Source organism: Podarcis pityusensis, assembly GCF_964106645.2.
Source record: "Podarcis pityusensis genome assembly, chromosome: 8".
Classification (NCBI taxonomy): domain Eukaryota; kingdom Metazoa; phylum Chordata; class Lepidosauria; order Squamata; family Lacertidae; genus Podarcis; species Podarcis pityusensis.
This window is the reverse complement of record NC_138033.1, coordinates 84,064,824-84,086,129: the sequence shown is the minus strand read 5'-3', so window position 1 is coordinate 84,086,129 and position 21,306 is coordinate 84,064,824. Positions and strand designations below refer to the sequence as shown.

General features: G+C 51.2%; 3 protein-coding genes across 7 annotated transcripts in view; 1 reads left to right on the top strand and 2 right to left on the bottom strand.

The window, feature by feature from the left end:
* Window positions 1-10,551, bottom strand: part of DMTN (dematin actin binding protein) — a 61,046-nt gene extending 50,495 nt beyond the window's left edge. The window contains exon 1 of one of the 5 annotated variants that reach the window (XM_081017522.1): window positions 9,664-10,551. The gene's annotated coding sequence lies outside the window, so the exon portion shown is untranslated. Of the gene's footprint in view, window positions 1-7,276; window positions 7,397-8,635; window positions 9,538-9,663 lie in introns of those variants that run through there. The other 4 variants (XM_081017523.1, XM_081017520.1, XM_081017524.1 and 1 more) reach the window with 4 other exon arrangements.
* A 3,908-nt stretch (window positions 10,552-14,459) lies between these two features.
* On the top strand, window positions 14,460-18,062 carry PBDC1 (polysaccharide biosynthesis domain containing 1). Its single transcript, XM_081017629.1, has 6 exons — window positions 14,460-14,523; window positions 14,632-14,697; window positions 14,801-14,860; window positions 16,993-17,133; window positions 17,211-17,322; window positions 17,650-18,062. Exons 1-6 carry the CDS (start codon window positions 14,488-14,490, stop codon window positions 17,766-17,768), a joined length of 534 nt encoding a protein of 177 aa, XP_080873755.1. The 5' UTR covers window positions 14,460-14,487; the 3' UTR covers window positions 17,769-18,062.
* A 1,573-nt stretch (window positions 18,063-19,635) lies between these two features.
* XPO7 (exportin 7) overlaps window positions 19,636-21,306 on the bottom strand; it is a 50,993-nt gene continuing 49,322 nt past the window's right edge. Inside the window, exon 28 of the mRNA XM_081017320.1 lies at window positions 19,636-21,070. Coding sequence (XP_080873446.1) covers window positions 20,977-21,070 — 94 coding nt within the window. The 3' untranslated portion in view covers window positions 19,636-20,976. The remainder of the gene's footprint in view (window positions 21,071-21,306) is intronic.

The following is a 21,306-nucleotide window of genomic DNA, read 5'->3' as shown; positions in this document are numbered from 1 at the left end:
CAGAGGCTTCCCACTGCTAATGTGGACAACCCTGGTCCCTGAGCTAGATGGACCAGCGGCTAGGCTTGGCACAAGACAAACTCCTACATCCCCCTAGAAGCATCTCGGCTGATGGGGAGGCTTTTCTGTGGGATGTAACATAAGCAGTCAAATACAACATTTCCTGTTTGCCTAGGGTGGACATGCAGGGGAGTGTTGGTCCAGCCAGTTGAACTTCCTGTTACACCTGGTCTGGAGCATCCTTCCTTTTCATGTGACCAGGTAGGTGTGCGTGACCCTTCCAGACCCCACAAAAGGTCCAGTCACGCAGCCACGTTCCTCTTTTAATGCCTTTTCTTCTCTTGGACTGCACTGCTGGCTCTCAGCTAGCAGCATGTGGGATGAGTTCCCACATGGGATGAACTCAAACCCTCTTCCGTAACTCTAAAGCCTGCCTTCAGGGATACAACTGTGAACTGAATGTGAGTAAAGTTCTTATTACTTTTAAAAGAAGACTGTTTTTATTCCTTATTCTTTTAGGAGAGAATCAAAGGGGTCTTACCTGAAATATACTCCAATCTGGGCATGCCAAATTGGATTGCTTAATCAGATCCTGAAGCTGAGGCTCCAATACTTTGGCCACCTTATGAGAAGAGAAGACTCCCTGGAAAAAACCCTGATGTTGGGAAAGATTGAGGGTACAAGGAGAAGGGGACGACAGAGGACGAGATGGTTGGACAGTGTTCTCAAAGCTACCAGCATGAGTTTGACCAAACTGCGGGAGGCAGTGGAAGACAGGAGTGCCTGGTGTGCTCTGGTCCATGGAGTCACAACTAAACAACAACAACAAATCTGCAACTAGCTTCCTGCTGTGTAAAGAGGGGAATGGACTCTTCTGTGTGAATAAACTCACAAGCATGAGTTAGGAAGGACAATATTTAATCAATATATCCTCTCCTGCTACCCACAACATTCCAACATTTTCCAGAGGGGAAGCAGGACTGTGTTGGTTGGTTTATCCATTTATGAAATCAGCATTTGGGAAGCCAACATGCCTCTTGGCACTTCTCTGAGACTCTCCCATCACGATGAGCATGGACTGGTTTTCCCAATCCTCAGAACAAAACCTAAGCGTTGTCCTGCTGGATCCGACCTCACTAGCCCTCCCTAATTCCCAGGGGTTTGGTCTGCGGGTATGTGTGGGCACTACTTTGCTGAAGGTAGGCAGGTCTGGCCAGTGCCTGGTTGAGACCACGTGGGAATGCCTCATCCATGCCTCCTTGGGTTCCATGATGGAAGGAAGGCGAGATATAAATATAAGAACATAATCAACCAATCTGGACTAGGCCCACCTCCTAAAGGTCCACAAGAGCATCTTCAGTCCAGTTCTGTGTTGCCAAGAGTGGCCAGCTAGATACACCTGAGAAACTCAGTCAGGGCTTGAGGCCAATGGCCACCTGTCCCAGCTAAGTAGAACTTGAAGGTAGACTATGATGGTGTGGAGGCTCCACAGGTCTCCTCAGAGGAGCTACATTCAGTGACATCCTGAACGTACTGCTTTGATAAGCAGAACTGGCACTGTTACACGTGCCACATCAAACCTTTTCTCCATTTGGAAGAACCTGGTCTTTCAGTGCGGCAGCATCTACACTTCAGAATTCCCTTCCCATTGACATAAAGCTGGAACGTTCCCTGCACTCTTTTGGGCACCTGCTGAAAACATTTTTCTTTGGACAAGTCTGTCCAGATGTTTAGCAAGTTGATGAGAGTTTTAATCCGTTTTTAGTCTATATTTAATTTAACTTTCTGAAAGTTTTAAATTATTGTTGTTAATTCTTCTTATGGAAAGTTTTATTATTTTATCTTTCTGTAAACACTTTGAAGTGTGTGTGTGTGTGTTTTACGACCAAACAGTCTACACATTTCATGAGATAAATAAATAAATAAATTACATCCTGAAAATTGGGGCTAGGCCACAAAATTCATTAAAAAGAACAGAATAAAACACACATGCCAAATCCATACCATCTCCAGTTAGGATCACACCCATTCCAGCACTGGGCACCAAATGCCAGGTGTTATGTTGCTTCCTACAAATGCTTTGACAGAGGATTTCCAAAATTGCCAGAACGTCTGATGGGTCCACTATGTGGATGGGGCAAAGTGAATAGAAGGGGGCTCTCAGCAGATTGGAGAAATAGGATAGGAGGACAGGAGCCAATTTTTATAGTCTTCGTCCCCAAGTGGTTGTTCTTTATCAGTTAACACTGAACCTTTGAAGCTGGGACACTGGAGCACAAGAGTAGCAGAACCCCACAACCCAATGCTATCAGGAGACAGACTGAACAACACACACTAGCGGAAGCTTCTGATCAGCCTTCAAGGGCAGCTCCTTGCACCACAGTAGCCTAACCTGCACCCCGGAGATGGACAGCTGCCACTTGTTCGGACATGGAAAAGAGTCACAGCTGCCTCATCACCGGAGGGGCAACTCACACAAAAAAGCGCGCCCCTGTCCATCGCAACAATCTGGAGGTCTAGATCTCGCAGTTCGTCTCACAGCTAAGCTGATTTTAATTTAACAGGATTGCCTATGTCAAGAGGAATTTGCTTTCGCTTCATTCAAAATGTGTGGCAAACATTCTTACAACTCATGGACTGCATACCAAAATGACCACGTGGTTGATATCCCAAAGGGGGACACGATTCCCTTCAGCTCTCTCTGCCTCCTACCTGATTCCCTCTTCCTCCTCTCTCCCCACCCCAGCCCATTTTTCCTGGAGTCCCCAAGCAACTCTCATTTGCATCTTAATCCCCCCTCTGAAAGTCCCCCCTTTCATCAGGTATTATTTGGGTCCCTTCCAACTCTACGTTTCTATGATTCTTCAGCAGCTGGGACAGGCATCTTTGGGGACATTCCACTGCTCCCTTCTGGCTCTCACCCTCTTTGTCCAATTCAGCATGAAGCATCTCCTTCTATTCTTTCCCATCTCACTGGTAAAGGTAAAGGTAAAGGGACCCCTGACCGTTAGGTCCAGTCGTGACCGACTCTGGGGTTGTGGCGCTCATCTCGCTTTACTGGCCGAGGGAGCCGGCATACAGCTTCCGGGTCATGTGGCCAGCATGACTAAGCCGCTTCTGGCGAACCAGAGCAGTGCACGGAAATGCCGTTTACCTTCCCGCTGGAGTGGTACCTATTTATCTACGAGCACTTGATGTGCTTTCGAACTGCTAGGTTGGCAGGAGCAGGGACCGAGCAACGGGAGCTCACCCCGTTACGGGGATTCGAACCGCCCACCCCTGCGACTGGTACCAGACAGCTGATCTCCTCGGGCATTTGGGCCTTACCCTGAGCCCCAGGAGGGAGCTGATCTCCGAAGTGCAGATGGCTTGTAAAACATCCCTTTCCTTTGCCAGGAAAAAGACAGGAAACCTCCCAGCTTGCACTGAGCATGGGCTCCAGGAACAAGTAGCTGGAAAGCTCAAGGCGTTTGGAAAGGAGAGCATCTCCCACCAAAGTAAACAAACACCAAGACCAACATGAAAACAAACTGCCAGGCACATTAGTACCAGGGGACCAACTAATACTAATTTTTATTTATACCCTGCCCTCCCCAGCCAAGACCGGGCTCTGGGCGGCTAACACCAAATATAAAAACAATTGATTGAAATACAGCTTAAAAAAAAAGATTAAAATACAACATTAAAACGAAGCCTCATTTCAGTGGAAAAACTCAATCAAAAACTTTTCTGGGGATAAAAACGTCAAGTCTTCACCAAGGCTTGGTCCTACATGGGCCAGAAAAAAGCCAGGGAAGTCCCCAAAAGGAGTTCCAACACAGAAGGAGAAAGGAAAAAGGAAAGAGGGAGAGGGAATCAAGTTGATTCCAAGCCAAAGGCCAGGCGGAACAACTAGGGAGGGAGTTGGGCCAGTAGATGGCATGGGGCGGGGGAGGTGTGCTAAAGGATGAAAAGGAAGTTGCAGAGAGGCTGGATGAATTATCTGCATCCTATGTTAGTCACCTTCCCCCCTAAAGCCCCAAATGTAACACAAGAATGTAAGAACAGCCTGATGTATCACGTCAATGGCCCACCTAGGCCAGCATCCAGTTTTCACAGTTGGCAAAGAGATGCCCCTTCTGGGAAGCCCACAAGCGGCAGGACCCAAGCACAAGATCCCTCTTCCATCCTGTGGTTTTCAGCAACTGGTAGACAGAACCACCCTTAGGTGCCAACTCCCTGGAGCCCTGGGTGCCCAAGCACCCACACAATTTCCCATGAAGGGGCTGGGCACCCACAATTTTTGGTGCCAGGGCCATGTACACTGCATGGCACCCACTGCCTTGGGCACCCATGGTCACAGGATCAAGTGGGCACTCCTGCTGCCTCCAACAATCTTTTCCTTTCAAAGGAGTTTCCAAAGGACCCAGTGTGGTATAGTGGTTAAGAGAAGTGAACTCGTAATCTGGTGAACCGGGTTCGATTCCCCGCTCCTCCACATGCAGCTGCTGGGCTAGTCACACTTCTTTGAAGTCTCTCAGCCTCACTCACCTCACAGTGTTCGTTGTGGGGGAGGAAGGGAAAGGAGATTGTTAGCCACTTTGAGACTCCTTAAAGGTAAAGGTAAAGGGACCCCTGACCATTAGGTCCAGTAGTGACCGACTCCGGGGTTGCGGTGCTCATCTCACTTTATTGGCCGAGGGAGCCAGCGTACAGCTTCTGGTTCATGTGGCCAGCATGACTAAGCCGCTTCTGGCGAACCAGAGAAGCGCACGGAAACACTGTTTACCTTCCCACCGGAGCGGTACCTATTTATCTACTTGCACTTTGACGTGCTTTCAAACTGCTAGGTTGGCAGGAGCAGGGACCGAGCAACGGGAGCTCATCTTGTCGCAGGAATTCAAACCGCCGACCTTCTGATCGGCAAGTCCTAGGCTCTGTAGTTTAACCCACAGCGCCACCCTTGTCAGTAAACATGTGGATAATGGTGGCCACCAAACAGATCTGGTGCTGCACAGGCGTGAAATGGCACCCCTGAGGTTTTCCACTTGCACCCCATAAAGACTGTGAGTCTTCCCCCACTTGCGGCCCCCTTGCCATGCGGTGAGGAGAGTGATTACCTCTCCTCCCCACCCCCCAATAGTAGATACTGCTGAAGGAAAAAGTTGGGAAGAAGAGGAGGGGTCTTCTGTGGCTGTGAGAGAGTCACTTGGCAGCGGCACAAGAAGTGCTTAGAAATGGGGAGACCCAAGGAAGCAGAATGTTGCAAGGCTCAGGACTTTCCCCACTCAGCACAAACTAAGGAATTTGCTCCCACAACCAATGACGCCATGATGGCTTCCAGCTTGGCTGACCTTAAAGGGAATTTAGGCAGATTGGTGGAGGACAAGGCGGTGGATGACCACTAGGTGTGATGGCTATGCTCTATCTACAGTAGGTGGGGGAGGGGGCTATGGACACCTACGCCTTCCTGATGGAGGAGGAAGTATCCCATCTCCATCATAAAATTGCTTCCCTAGTGTGGGAATCAGGAGTGTGGTCAGGATGCCCCTTAGCGGACTGTGAGTGGGGCCTTGCGTGCCACTCTTTCTCTCTTTTAATCACAGCCAACGGCACAGAATCATAGATTCACAGAACTGTGGACTTGGAAGGGATCCAATGGGTCATCTAGTCCAACCCCCTCAGCTTTGTCCCCCTTGACAATTTCCCGCACCAAAGAGCAGGTGGGATATTCAGTCTGGAGCAGGGAAAAGGACCTAGAGGCCTCTGTTGCTGCTCTACAGCCCATTTCCAGGATCTGGGGCCCCGATTCAGCAGGAAAGTCTCAAGCTGGCCCAGGTGGGCTAAGTGGAGTTTGCTTCCTCTGCCCCGCCCTCCCAGCCTCAAAACATCCGGGGCTTCCTTCCCGCCCCCTTAGCGCCCCTCTTTTTCTTCCTTGCACTGTTTGTGGGTCTGACAAATTTGCTCCTGAGATTGGGGGGGCGGGGGCTTATAGCCACAGGGGCGCACGGGAAGTTGCCTTGGGCAGTCAGATCAATGGCCCACCTACCCATATATTGCCCACACTGACTGGCAGGGTTGAAGGTCGGGATCTCATGTTGCGGACAAAGCGGGGGCCTTTTGCACCGCTTCTCCCCTGAAAGTAAAGGAAGAACGACGAGTGGGGCAGATACGTGGAAGACTTTAATTTCCACCAAGGGCAACTCGGGCATTAACGACCCCGCGTCCGAAGCAGCCGTCACGCGGTTTGCGCGCGGGGGGGGGGGGTGCAGAGGGGGTGGTGGTCCCGCTCCGGAATCTCCGCCCGGGAATCGCCTCTTGCAAACCGCGAAGGGCAACACTGGCAGGGGCGGCCGAAGGCGCCGCAGCCGTCGAGGGAGGCTTTGCAAGGCGAATTACGCGCTCGGCGGCTCCCGCGCCAATAAAAGCTCCTTTTCAAACTTTAGACGCCGGAGGCTGCCACGCCCGTCGGAGCTCTAGTCAACTCTCGGGGGACCCCCGGGGACGTCCAGTCCGGGAGAGGCTGACCTGCCAGCCTGTCACCCGTTAGCTCGGCTGCTCTCGATCCCTTCTTAGCTTTTACCAGGGAGCAGGGAGGAGGCCCAACCCCAAAACACCTCGCGGAGGGGCCTGGACGGGAGCGAGGCCAGTCCTCTCGAGGAGACTCGGGCTGGAACTTGGAAAAGGTCGTCGGAGCCAAATTTGTACCCTGGCGAACCCCAGCGGACGACCCTCCCTCGGATACTCAGCTGCCAACTTTTTTTGGCCGGACTCCCGTGCCTTTAACAACAGCCCGACGGGGCCCGATTCACGCCGTCAAGCAGCGCTTCCTATCCCCCGGAGTCGCGACCGCCATCCCGGCATCTGTGTTCGTGCGCGCAGTTCCAGCTCGACATGTGGCACAGGAGCCGCGCCGGAAAAAAGTTGGCAACCCTGCTTAATCTGGTTGGTTAGACGCCGAGACTGGCGCTCTTGGCCTCGCCCTTTCCTGGCTGTGAGGAACAACAAGGCAGAGTCCGCCGGGGGTGCCTTATGTAGCACCCCCCGGAAAGGAGCAGCTCAGCTCGGTCTAGCCTGGGCGACGCTTCCCAAGCCGCCTCCCGCTCGACGGCCGCCAAAATTAGTCTAATTACGCAGTAGATGCAACGAAAGGAAGGAGCGATTCCTAGCTAGCTTGGGGAGGAAAGGGGGCTCAGGCCGGACTGGCTTATTCCCCGCCCTGTCTTCGAGAGGTTTACGACAGACAAAAACCCAACAGGTGTACCCCCAACTGCCTCCGTAGAAAGTCGCCACTTACCAGGCCGGGCGAGCGAGGCTGCTGCTTGCAAGGACTGCGCGGGCAGCGCCGAGCACCCGACGCCGAAGGCTGCCGCTCCGAGGGCGCGCGCGTTGTGTGCCTGGGAGCCTCCGCCCGCCGCCGCCGGGGAAGCAGCCAGCCAGCGAGCGGAGCGTCGTGACGAAGCACCAGCGGGCCGCGCCCGGCTGGAGGAGGAGGCCTGCGGGGAGAGACGGGGGCCGCCAGGGGCCGGGCCGCCTCTGGGCCGGAGGATCTGGCCCTGCACTTGCCTCGCCTAGCTGGGGAGGCTCGAGAGCTGCCAGCCCGCGCTGGGTTTGGACCCCCGCCTCAGCCCCGCACATACTGCCCCTGTCTTTGACGGGCGCCCAACAGGTGCAGCGCTGCACCTGTTTCGGAGGTTGACGCCCTCCAGGCCATGACTTATCTGCCCCCACCGCATCCCCATGAGCTGGCAGTCATTGTGACACCTTCCCCACCCGGCGCCCAAAGGTGCTTCAATCTCCCCCACGAGGGGGGCTTGGAGCCCCCGCCTTCGAGGCCAGCCCTGCCCGCGCACTCCTGCGCTCCCTCGCCCAGGTAGTTTGAAGAAAGCTCCCCCTGCCCTCCCCCTACTCCATTCAACTGCTTTCGCAGCTACACCCTGCTCGCGCTCTGCCCCTTCCCCAAATGGCTCAGTGGCGCCCCCTACGGGCCCTGCGCCGGAACCCTCCCCGCTGGGAAGGCCGAGGGATCCGACGCAGCCATCGCTTCCGCGCTCAGGCTCGGTCCCGGGCTGTTGCCTCTACAGGGTCTCTCCTTCATCCCGGAGGGGCTTCTCCATCCTACAAAGACCACCAGGCCAGGTGGAGGGCGGGCAGCTGGGGGACGGGACGGACCATCGGAGAGCCCCATTTAAAAGGCCCAAGGCGGAGGAGGGGACTTCAGTCCAAGCTGCACAGACCCTCCCGGAAAGGGCTTCTCCGAGCGCCGCTACGAGGAAGCAGCCGGCGACCCAGCTCGGATTGATTCCATTTCCATAGATTGATTCCACGCGTCTCCAGTTCTGGGGGGGTCCCATGCAACCCCCCCCCTGCAAAGCAGGAGCAGGGCCGGCGGGTAGCCTCGGCTTCCCCTGGACGTGGAGCTGCTCCTGCCGGGAGCTCCGGGTACCGGGAGCCAAGGGCCAGGGCGATGCCTCCTCGCGCGCCCTAGCGCCTCGCCCCGGTTGGATGCCCTTGGCCGGGGCGGTGGCGCAGCCTCGCCCTGCCAGGCAGCAATAGGCGTCCTCTGGAGCCGGGCAGAGCTCGGGCCCAGCCGGCCGCCCACCTGCGCCGCGCCTGGCCCGCCGGCCTCTGCCCGCCCTTGGAGCCGTTCGCCTACCTTCAGAGGCGCGACGCGGGCCCGGCGGCGGGCGGGGCGCTGGTCCTTCCCAGCGGCGGCGCCATCCTCGTTGCTGCTGCTGCTGCCTCCCGCATCTCTCGCCTGGCGCTGCGCGTTGCCAGCGCGACCGCCCGGCCGCCTCCCGCAGCAACCCGCGTGGGGAGGAGGAGCAGCCGCTGCTGCCGCTGCGCAAGGCGGGGGAAGAGGCGAGCGGGCGAGCGGCAGCCCCCCCTCCTCCTCTCGCCGGGCAGACGTCCTGGGGGGCCGCGGGGCCGGCCGGACAGCGCCTAGCCTCCACCAAAGGCGCCTCCCCAGCGAGACCATCCCTGGAACCCGGCGCCTGCGTGCGCTCCCGGCACCTTGGAGCGGGGTGATGGCAGCTCGGGGCGCGCAGACCCCGGGCAGGATTGAAGCTGGCGCTCTGCCATAACGCAGAGGGGAGAGGAGGGTCTGCCTGGAGTCACACCTGCACCCCCGGCCCCGCCAAGCCCAGCCCCGTCTCGTCCTTCTCCATGCCCCCTTCGGATGGTATTTAGACCGGGGAGGGCGCACGTTCCGTGAGCGGGAGGATTAACTCGCCATTGAGCTCGACTGTCCTGCCCCCCAGCGAGGACGAGGGAAAGGGGGCGGTGGAAGCGTCTCCCTCCTTTTGCTCAGGGGCTTCTTGGCACCCCCGGCAGGGCGCGCCACCGGGGCAGCTCCGGCGCACCCGCAGCCACCCGCCCCGAGGACGTTGCCTGCTGCTGGAGCCGCCCTGCGTGGCAAGATGGACGGGCCTGGCCCGTGGGGGGCAGGCTGATCGCACCCCCCACTGGGCGCAAGCCCTCCCCTGGAAGAGTCGGGGGCAGCGCAGGGGGGCCGCCAGCGCCTGCTCCTCCGAAAGAGGCTGGCCGGCGCCTCTCCGGGGAATTTTGCGTCCTTTGAATTAGCCTGACTGTCTCCGTGCAGCTCGGAGTTTCAGCCTCAAGCGCCTCGATGTTTTGGGGTGGTTTGACCCCCACGTTGCCTCATGGGGCTCATTAGCGTACCGTTATAAGGCGACGGGAGGTTCTGGCAGAAGCGGTGGGCCGCTTTCATCCCTGGCCAAGATGCCTCCCCCCCTCCACGCATCCCCTCCTTGCAAAGAGCCTGCTGCGTAAACGGGCACAACGCGGCAGCTGCAGCCGTCATCAGCAGGCAGCGGGCAGAACTGCAGTGCTCTGGTGCCCTCTGGGGCCTACAGATGGTAGGGCAGCCGATGACTTTTATTTCAGGTGTATCATCATAATCACAAATACTGCCACCGTTTTCTCCATAGATCTCATGACAGAAGATACGATAAAGGCATGTGCAGTACAGAGGTAGCAAGTTTCCCCCTTTCGCTGTCATGTTAGATAGAAACTGCAGGGATTCAGGATCTAGACACATCAAAGAAATGTTTTAATTAAAGGTGTTTTAAACTTTGTATGAGAAATCAGGTTAGCAAAAACGAAACTCCACAGCGCCATCTTGTGTCACAGTGTTAGAATGAATTTTAATGTTTTAATGTTGTACAGTGGTACCTCGGGTTAAGTACTTAATTCATTCCGGAGGTCTGTTCTTAACCTGAAACTGTTCTTAACCTGAAGCACCACTTTAGCCTATGGGGCCTCCTGCTGCCGCCGCGCCGCCAGAGCACAATTTCTGTTCTCATCCTGAAGCAAAGTCCTTAACCCGAAGTAATATTTCTGGGTTAGCAGAGTCTGTAACCTGAAGTGTATGTAACCCGAGGTACCACTGCATTTTAATCTTGTTTTTAAGTTGTATTCATTCAACTTGTTTTTATTATTGGTTGTTAGCCGCCCTGAGCCCAGCCTTGGCTGGGGAGGGCGGAGTATAAATAAAATTTATTTTTATTATTATTAACAACACATGTAAAGCGCTTTTTCTTTGCCAATGTAGCTGAACTTTTGGAACTCACTGCCACAAGACGGGGTGGTGGCTAGCGGCTTAGATGGCTTTCAAAGTGGATTGGACGAATGCGATGAGGAGGAGGCTACCAAAGGCAACCAGTCAGGATGTCTATATGGAACCTCCGGCATCAGAGGCAGTATACCACTGAATACCACCTGCTAGAGAACAGAAGCTGCAGAAGACTTCTGTCCTGCTGGTGGGCTTCCTGGAGGCATCCAACTGCCCCCTGTTCTCAACACATGTAACAAGAAAAGGGAGGTGGCCCACAACTTGAAGCTCTTCCCTGCATAGCAGAAGGCTTGTGGCCCTTTGCTCTGGGGCTGGAGGGGCTGCGGCAGCAGCATCTCTGTACCTCACCCTCCAAGTGGTGTTGTTCAGTCGTTCAGTCGTGTCCGACTCTTCGTGACCCCCTGGACCAGAGCACGCCAGGCACTCCTGTCTTCCACTGCCTCCCACAGTTTGGTCAAACTCATGCTGGTAGCTTTGAGAACACTGTCCAACCATCTCATCCTCTGTCGTCCCCTTCTCCTTGTGCCCTCCATCTTTCCCAGCATCAGGGTCTTTTCCAGGGAGTCTTCTCATGAGGTGGCCAAAGTCTTGGAGCCTCAGCTTCAGGATCTGTCCTTCCAGTGAGCACTCAGGGCTGATGGATAGGTTTGATCTACTTGCAGCCCATGGGACTCTCAAGAGTCTCCTCCAGCTCCATAATTCAAAAGCATCAATTTTTTTGGCAATCAGCCTTCTTTATGGTCCAGCTCTCACTTCCATACATCACTACTGGGAAAACCATAGCTTGAACTGGACGGACCTTTGTCAGCAAGGTGATGTCTCTGCTTTTTAAGATGCTATCTAGGTTTGTCCCTCCAAGGGGCACAATTCCCTTCAGGCCCAGCCAACAAGGGCGGGTCTTTCTCAAGTGACTCGCAAGGCCAGGAGGCCACCGTAGTTCTGTCCCAGCAGAAGAGCTCTGTAGCCACAAAGCTCACACCCTGCACTTGCCATAAATCAGTGGTTCCCAAACTACCCTCATGGACCGCTTGAAAACTGCTCAGGGTCTTAGCACCACTGTGCAAGATGCGGTGTGCTTTTTAATTGTTGCTTTTAATTTTATTTCTTATTGTTTGAATACTTTATAATACCGGTTGTAATACAGGAAAAATACAATATAAGGAGCACGCCGCTTGCAAGATATGTTCAGAGAAAGATCTGACGGCCCGTGAGTTGCGCTGCCTGTTGCACAGAGCGAAGAATCATAGAATTGCAAGCTAGGAGGAATCCCAAGGCCCATCTAGTCCACCCCGTGAGATGTAGGAACCCTTCCCAGAGAACAGAGCGCAGATGTTGAATAAAACAGGAAAAAAGCAGCCATTGAAATGCCATTCGAAACGAGAGACGGATAAGAGGAGATATGGTACAAAAAGTGAATAAGGAGTGGGCTATCTTTAAGGAATACATAAAAAATTATGTGGAAAACCAGGAAGAATGGAAAAAATGTAATGATTATTTAATTAAGTATGTTAAGTTAAATTAGTTGGAAATAACTTGCAGATAATAGGCTTAGGATTTTATATGTTAAGTGATGAATCAATTTGTGTAATTTCAAAAAGTAAAGATTGAAAGATGTTAAAGCTAAAGGTAAATTTTATAAGAACTGTGATTTGGAAAACCGTTAAATGGATATGCATGGAAATTCAACCAAGGGGAAGCGAGGAAGTCACTTAACAATGTTAATGAGTATAATTTCTAAAAAGATTATGATTTGTGTTTGTTTGTCTTGTTTGTTTATAAATTTGTGAAAATTACGGTAATATTTTTTTTTTTTTAAATCATGTGGAAAAAGTAGAATTTCTGACAGATACTGAGTGAATCTAGAAAATGATTAGATTGAAAGGAGAGTAAAGTTAAGATAGAAGAAGAGATTAAAGAAATAATGAAATGTGTTTAAGCTAGTTGGAAAAATAAAGTTGCGTAACAAAAACGGCTGGAAGTCAAGTCACTTGGTGGGTGTCCGTGTGGGGTAGGTGTGTAGGTACAGTATAGGTAGGTATTATATAATGTAGGTATGTTTTATGTTATGAAAATTAGGTAGTGTGTTGTGTACATGTATTGTGTAAATGTATATGTGTTTTATATGTTAATAATAATAATAATAAAGGCAGAAATCCTGCCTGGTCCTTATGTATATAATATAAAAAGTTAGAAATCACTTGAAAGAAACAAATAGGCCTAGGATTAAACTAAGTCATAATTAAATAAATGGGATTTAGAATGTTAAGAAAAGTGAATGTTAGAATGTTAAGAAAAGTGAATAAGATGGACTATAATAGTTTAATAATGATATTGGAAAGCTGTCACTTTCAATTACAGTGTTACCTCAGGTTAAGTACTTACCGTAATTCGTTCCGGAGGTCCGTACTTAACCTGAAACTGTTCTTAACCTGAAGCACCACTTTAGCTAATGGGGCCTCCTGCTGCTGCCGCGCTGCCGGAGCACGATTTCTCTTCTCATCCTGAAGCAAAGTTCTTAACCTGAAGCACTATTTCTGGGTTAGCGGAGTCTGTAACCTGAAGCGTATGTAACCCGAGGTACCACTGTACAAGGAAACTCAGAAGGGAGGGATTTGAGGAAGTCAGCCGGGATGTTTTAAAGGTTGGATTTGTGAAGAGTTAAGTTTGTTATTGTTTATCTGTTTATTGTTCCCTTTTTTCCCTCTTTTTCTGTTTTCGTGTATCATTTTGCTTTGTGGTTTGTGTTATCACTGTGTAAAATCTAATTTAAAAATATTAATTTTTTAAAAAAATATATAATAATAATAATAATAATAATAATAATAAAGGAAACGAGGTGGTACATGACCCCAGTCAAGCTTGCAAAAATCTATCATTTGCCCGATAATAAATGCTGGAAATGTAAAGAAACTGAAGGTACATTCTTTCACCTTTGGTGGACGTGCCCAAAGATTAAGGCTTTCTGGGAAATGATATATAATGAATTGAAAAAGGTATTTAAATATACCTTCCTGAAGAAACCAGAGGCCTTTCTTCTGGGCATAGTCGGCCAATTGGTGCCATAAAGGACAGAACTTTTTTTATGTATGCTACAACAGCAGCAAGAATACTCATTGCAAAGTATTGGAAGACACAAGATCTACCCACTCTGGAAGAATGGCAGATGAAGGTGATGGACTACATGGAACTGGCGGAAATGACTGGCAGAATCCGAGATCAGGGAGAAGAGTTGGTGGAAGAAGATTGGAAGAAATTTAAAGACTATTTACAGAAATATTGTAAAATTAATGAATCTTAGAAGGATGTTGGATAGAAACTAAGTGGTTTCCAGCTGTAATGCTTTAAGAGATACGAAAAAAAGGTTCACAAATGGGTAAAAGTTTAATGGTAAGGATTTGCTGAACTAACAAACTGAACTGGAATACAAAAAAGGGAGGTACGAGGAGGTCCGGGGAAATAAGTGTAAGGAGGATATGCTATGGAAAATTAATGTGTTTTTATTTTGTATGTTTCTTTTTATTTTTCATGGGAAACAAGGATATGAAAGTAAGTTATGGAAAGATGGATCTATTTTTCTTTTTCTTTTTAAGGGTTTTTTTTTTCTCTTTTTTCTGTATTTTGTATTTTCTTGTATTTTTACTTTTTGCATTTGTGTAATTCTTGTATTCTTTGAAATTTTAATAAATATCATTTAAAAAAAAATAATAATAATAATAATAAAGGAAACGAGAGACGGAGGGGTGGCAGGCGATGGATTCCAAGGGACCAAGCATCCCGAAGGCGGAGGGCGCCGCTGCCACTGCGCTCTCCGTTCCCTGCCCCGCTCAGCCGCCAGGGGCCAAGCCCCGCCCCGCCCCCAGGGCCCCGCCCCTTCCGCCTGCGCCTGCGCACAGCCCCGCCCCGCGACCAAGATGGCGGCGCCCGCAGGAGGCGGCCTGGCCGCGCTGGTGAGCGGGCGGAAGAGGGGAAGGGGCGGCCGGGTTGCCATGGCGGCGGCGACGTCGCCTCCCCCCCCGCCGCTTCCTCACCGGCTCTCTTTATCTCCCCCCTTGCAGGGCGCCCATGAAGCCGCCGCCGCAGCCGCCGCCCTCTCGCTGCCGGCCGAGGCCTACGGGAACGACGTGAGCCAGGGGCCGGGTGGGGAGCGGGGGGCGGGCCGGACCCTGGCGGGGACACAGGGAGCAGCCTGGGACCTCCTCCTCCTCTCTCTTTCTCTCTTTGCAGCCCACCGTGGAGATGATCTGGGCCATGAAGGCCCACCAGCACGCCGAGGTCTACTTCAACGTGAGTCCTATGGGCGGAGGGGGGTCAATGGGGGGGGGGCTCCCCGCCGGGGGGACCCTCTGCCTTGCTAGGCCACAGGAGGAGGAGGAGGAGGGGAGCCGGCCCTGCCTTTGGAGGTGACAACGAACCCGACACTGCATCGCCCCTAAATCCGGTCGTATTAATTCGTCTTACAGTGGTACCTCTGGTTACCTACTTCATTCATTCATTCTGGGGGTCCGTTCTTAACCTGAAACTGTTCTTAACCTGAAGCACCACTTTAGCTAATGGGGCCTCCTGCTGCTGCCGCGCCGCCGGAGCACGATTTCTGTTCTCATCCTGAAGCAAAGTTCTGAACCCGAGGTACTATTTCTGGGTTAGCGGAGTCTGTATGATGGAGGGCACAAGGAGAAGGAGACGGCAGAGGACGAGGTGGTTGGACAGTATTCTTGAAGCTACCGGCACGAGTTTGACCAAACTGCGGGAGGCAGTGGAAGACAGGAGTGCCTGGCGTGGTCTGGTCCAGGGGGTCACGAAGAGTCGGACACAACTAAACGACTAAACAACAACAACAAAGAGTCTGTAACCTGAAGCGTATGTAACCCAAGGTACCACTGTATTTGTTTACAACCCTTTGCCCTAAGGTCCCAGGGTGGATTCAAACACAATACAGTGGTACCTCGGGTTACAGACGCTTCAGGTTACAGACTCCGCTAACCCAGAAATATTACCTCGGGTTAAGAAATTTGCTTCAGGATGAGAACAGAAATCGCACAGCGGCAGCCGGAGGCCCCATTCGCTAAAGTGGTACCTCAAGTTAAGAACAGTTTCAGGTTAAGAACGGACCTCCGGAACGAATTAAGTACTTAACCCAAGGTACCACTGTTTAAAAGCAACTTCCAAGTATAAAAACAAGGTGACTTCAAAGAAACATAAGCTTCCAGTGTCAAAAGACAAGGCAAAAAGGTGCATCCTCCAAGCCCTGGAGGATGACATGGAGGCTCCCAGGTGGAGGAATGGAAGGAACAGGAGAGTGGCAAAAATGTCCCATTTGCTTTCCTAGAGCAGGTTTTAGGCATTTGTGGGCGGGGTGAAGCTGTGCTTCTGCCTACACAGTGCCTGTTTGTGCTCAAGCACACTTATTTATTGCATTTATAACCACCCTTTTTTCTCCAAGAAACTCAAAGTGGTGCTCATGGTTCTTTCCCCCCTCTTTGTTTAAGCCCCACGTAGGTTAGATTGAGAGGCAGTGATGGCCCACCCCCAAGCTTTCCCAGTGAGCTTCACGACAAGCAGGGATTTGAACCCTGGTCTCCCAGGTCCCAGTCCTGCGGCAAAGCACACTTTGCTTGGCTCCCTTAATTCAGTGTACACACTTGAGGGCATCCCCACATCCAGGTAATTGATGTTTGTATGACAGCGGTGCTCTCCAGGTAGTTCAGTAGCAGGTGTTTCTGCTGGCTTTTCAACTAGCATTGGGTAATATCCTCAGCAGTGACTGGTTCATTGTATAAATTGAGGGCTAGTTTTTGGCTGGCTTTGGGAGCCCAGCCACTAATTCTGATCACCAGTTTCTCTCCCACTGGGTTAGAAAGAATCCAATTGCAAAATATCTCCTTTCTTTCCTGAGGGCTTAATTGATGCTCAGCAAAGGAGCTCAGAGTCCCATGGCTGAGGAACTGTTATATAAGCTTCTTTTGGTCATAGAAAGATGTGGAGCATGTAGGTGGGGCATCCACCGCATTGTGGCCAAGAGCTCCCGTTTCCACAGGAATGGGAGTATTATTATTTTTTTCTGATTTAGCCTTTGTGCTCTGGACACCTTGGGCATACAGCTGCCAGCCGCCCCCAACCTTAGAGGGCATTGGGAACAAGACAGGACAACCATTTCCTAGCCCCACAGCTTCAACATTTGATGACTTTGGTGTCAATTACAGTTGGCAGGATTGGCCACATAATTGTCAAAGCCCCTTGGAGTCGGAGGTCTTGTCACCTCCCATGCTTTGTAGGTGCTTTGAGTGTGATCCCTACATCACAAAACTGATGTGCAGAAGGCTTGCTTCAGTCACTTAATGGCCTGGATGAAAGAGTGGTGGTAGCAATCCTGTTTTCTGTTCTTCCCACTTAACCTTGCCTACTTTCCCCATGCGTAGCTCATTTCTTCAGTTGATCCCAAATTCCTGAAACTTACCAAAGCTGACGACCAGATCTACACTGAATTCAGGAAGGACTTTAACCATCTTAAGATTGATGTGCTCGACCCGGAGGATCTTAAATCCGAACCTGCTAAAGAGGTTTGTGCTGGGCGTGAGGCTTGTTGCTCTTGAGACTCTTGCGGGGCAGGAGCTAACCCAATGCTCTTCCTCCACAGAAATGGCGTCCATTCTGCTTGCAGTTTGACGGAGTAGTTGAGGACTTTAATTATGGCACACTTCTACGTCTGGATTGCAGTAAAGGTTACACAGAAGAGAACACAGTATTTGGTAAGGTAACTTTTTTCTGCTTTCAGTTGTGCTTCCTCTGGCCAGGTCATAGAGCCATATAGCTGTGGAATTGGAAGGGATCCCATGAGCCATTTGGTCCAGCCCCCTGCATGAGGCTGATGTCTAGAATGGCTTTGCTGGTCAGTCCAAGAGCATCCTTGATGAAGGAAAAAAGGGCCCCTTCCAACAAGCCCTCCCACTGCACACGCACCCCCCCTCCCAGTCCTTTGTTCTGCATGTGTTTGCAGGGAAGTGTGGTGTCTTAGTTGGAAACTGGAGTGAGATCCCCAAGTGCCATGCCCATCCTAAAGAAAGTTCTCTTCGCAGCAACCAGGATCCAATTCTTCGCCATTGAAATAGCCCGTAACCGAGAAGGCTGCAACAGTGTGGTCTACAACAGTGCCAAGAAAGCCAGCTTAGCCACAGAAGAGGTTAGCTCCGGGTGAGACGTTCTGCTCTCAGAAAGGGCAACACGTTCAAAATGGACAGGGATCATGGCTTTGCACCAGCATCAATTCTAGCCGAGCTGCAGACTGTTCCTGTTTCAAGGCAGAGGTGTAAGAGCCACAGCTGCTGCTGCTGGAATGTTGTAATGTTGTTTAAGGTGCCAAAATGATCTAAATAATGGATTAACTGTGACGCATTTGTGGGCTCAGCCAAAGCAACAGACTCTGATAATGTCAAGAGTCCAAATACTATGGAAACGAACTCAACATTAAAAGCTAAAATGAAAAACAGCAGCAGGTGAGTCCTAATTGGTCCCTAGTTTTTGTACCCTCTCTCACTGATTCGCAGAATACAACAAACTTAAAAGCTGTGGGATGATCACAGGTAATCAACACAAACGACCATGTTAAATATGGTTACCAAGCTACAAGTCACACACTCAAAGCTGCTCTGTATCCTGAGAGGGATATTCACCCACACTATGTAGGATACTGTCATGTTTCCCAAAAAGCTAATTGGCACCAATGATCTCAGAAAAATCTTGTAGGGTGTTGGTATGCTGTTATATGTCTCTGTCCAGAACAGGGGTTGGCAACCTGTGGCCCATAGGCCACAAGCGGCCCACAGAGGTCGTTTAAACGGTCCTCGAGCTGCCCCCGAACTGAGCTGCCCGCTCAGTGAGTCCCTGCACGCTGCACTAAACTGGGGGAGCAGGGACTCACTTCCACAGCAACGGAAATCGTGTCTGCGCAGACGCGATCTGGCCCACGGAGTGAACCAGCCCAGGCGAGGTAAACCTTGCCGACCCCTGGTCTAGAATGAGTCTGCCTGTCATGTACCTAGGGCACCCACCCTTGCATGTGCCTGAGCCAAAAGAAAAGAAAAAGACAGTTGAGGCTTAAAAGCAGCATGTAAATAAACTTGAATAGCAGCTTTTGTACTGTGTATCTGCTCTAGCCCTGAATGTGAAGGGTTGGCTGTGGAGATAAAAGATGGGTTCAGGGGAGAGCTACAAATCAGGTTTACTACCATATTCCCCTAGGAGCTCCTCTAACTTATCAGAGTATCGAAATATGCAGCATAAAAAAGGAGTTTGGAGAAGCAGTCCAGTGTTGTCGTCCCCTGCGACAAGCCTGTCCCGCACAATTGCATCTTATGTGGGGGTTTGGTTCCAAGGGTTCTGTGTATACCGTATTTTTCGCTCTATAACACGCACCCGACCATAACACGCACATAGTTTTTAGAGGCGGAAAATCTATAGGCATGCCACCCGTAGGCATTCCCTCCATAACACGCACAGACATTTCCCCTTACTTTTTAGGGGGGGAAAAGTGAGTGTTATGGTGCAAAAAATACGGCATGTAGAAATGTGTGCACCCAAGCCCTTTGAAGCCACCCCTGCACAAGCATCCCAGGGCTTCCAGAACTGATGCACACATTAGAGAGCTTTGCTTCCCAAGAAATCCAGAGAGCTCAAAAGCTTTTTTGCACTGTTAAGCGCTATGCCTCTCTTGCACCTGAAGTTACAGGATTTCAATCAGCGGCCTTCAACTGCATATCATTGAAATTGCACAGATTGAATGCATGCAAGATGCGACCGTACTGTGTTGGCAAATGCTGCGCGTGAGATCCTCTTAACCTGGCTACTTTTGGAGATGGTTATGGTACCGTCACCTCTCCTCCCGTTCCCCCTCTTGCCCCTCCGCTATATTTTTCCAGCAGGGATGAGGAAGCAAGCAGGTGCTAAGAGGGTTGCCTACTGCTGGCAAGAAGTTACGCTCTTGTTCCCAGGCACCCGCCTGTTGGCTCGTGGTCATCGCACACTACCGTCATTTAACGTCACACAAGAGTAACACTCTGGCCTGGTTCCACACAGCTCAGTAGAAACCACTGAAGTTTATTTGCAGCCACAATGCTTACACTGTATGCAGCAAACACCCTTACAAGTCATCCAGCAATCTGCTCACGCAAAAAGGACCCAACACACAGTCGCCAGAGGAGAAAGAACAAAAAAGAATAAAAACCGAGGAGGTGCTATCTGGGAAGAGAAACCAGGGCAGGTTAGGGCTGGGCTTGGGTGGGCACAGAACTAGCAGCAAGAAGAGTGGGGAAGTACAAGGCAAACAGGTCATTTCCCCCCATTATTTCCTCTAAGTAAATTTAAATATCGAAAAACATTGATGTTGGTGCAGCATTTTTTTTGGGGGGGGGAATGGACTTTTCTCAAGGGGATGTCATGCTGGGCCTGCCTTGGTAGCAAGCCTGTGCCCACTCCCCACAGTCCCTACTGTAGACAGGCAGCAGAGATGACCTCAGGAAGCCCCTGGCCAGGCTCTACAAGGCAAGGCAGTTTACCGAGGCTGCCTTTTGGGGAGGAGAGAAACTAGCTCAGGCCCTGAAGCAGATTCTCTATGCATTTTCCAGCAGCTGAGAAACAAGGAGGTTCACACACGGAGGGGAAAAGCCTGGTGCAATGTTCTGGGGAGGGGAGGCGAGGCATGGACAGAGCAGCTCAGGCTTCCTTGGGCTGGCCAGCTGGGACCAGGCGGGAAGAGAGCTGTGTCAGTTTGATGGGGCAGAAGGGATGGACACTCACGGAACAGCATGGAGCATGGCTTTGAGTTCCTAACAAGAAGGGGTGGGGAGGGGAGAAGGAAGATTGGGGTAGGATGGTGCAAGTTAAAGGATGTATAAGAAAAATATACATTTGGAATTTTACACTTCTTGTGCCTCTCTCTCTACACTGGTTACTAAATATAACTCTGCACTTTCACACCCCCTTGCCCAGGAACACGGCAGGCGGCCAGGAGACACAGCTTCCTTACTCACATACAACCCTCACTTCAGCATTGGTGCACTAAACTCTGTAAAAATTTCAGTCACACTTTTTTTTTTTTTTTTAAACTTGAGTCAATATAAACCTTGTTCAAAATGTTATGAAAAAATGTACATGTTTATACAAGGCAGGCTGCGGCAGGACGCTGGGGTTCTTCTCCAACATTCACCCAGGGAAATACGCTGGTCTCCCCCTTGCTCCGCCCCCAAGGAAACGAGCCCCCTCTGCCCTGGTGAACTTTTTTTTTTTAACACCCCTTCCTCCTGCAGCCTAGCCCCAGGGACCAGCAGGGATCAGAAATGCCCTTTTGTCTTTCCATCGGAAAAGTTAACCTCCCCGGCCCGGGCCAGAGAGAGGTTCCTCGCGAGATGTCAGCTCATCATGTCGTTGCTGTTTACCCCATAGGCGGAGTTCTTCATAGAGTCATTTACCTCCCGCCGGAATGCAGACAGGTTCTGTGTAAACCTGCCAAAGAGGCAAGCCAAAGCTGGGTTAGAAAGCGGGCAAAACCCACCATCACAAGATGTTAGTCAACCTATTAAATACAGGCAGCACTCATTTTAGGCATGTCCAATGGGCATGCGATCGCGAACGTGTGGGCCTTTTTGGGCTTGGAAGAAGGCAGAATGGGGTGAGGCGTACTTAAACGCGCTCTGCTGACGCGCATGGGGACCGGGAAAGGAACCCCTGCACGAGATGGT

Bases quoted from the DNA above. Each gene is read 5' to 3' on its own strand.
- PBDC1 (XM_081017629.1), top strand. From the start codon at position 14,488: ATGGCGGCGCCCGCAGGAGGCGGCCTGGCCGCGCTG. The intron at 14,524-14,631 runs GTGAGCGGGCGG...CCCCCCTTGCAG, and splicing joins GAGGCGGCCTGGCCGCGCTG to GGCGCCCATGAAGCCGCCGC. The intron at 17,323-17,649 runs GTAAGGTAACTT...TTCTCTTCGCAG, and splicing joins AGAAGAGAACACAGTATTTG to CAACCAGGATCCAATTCTTC.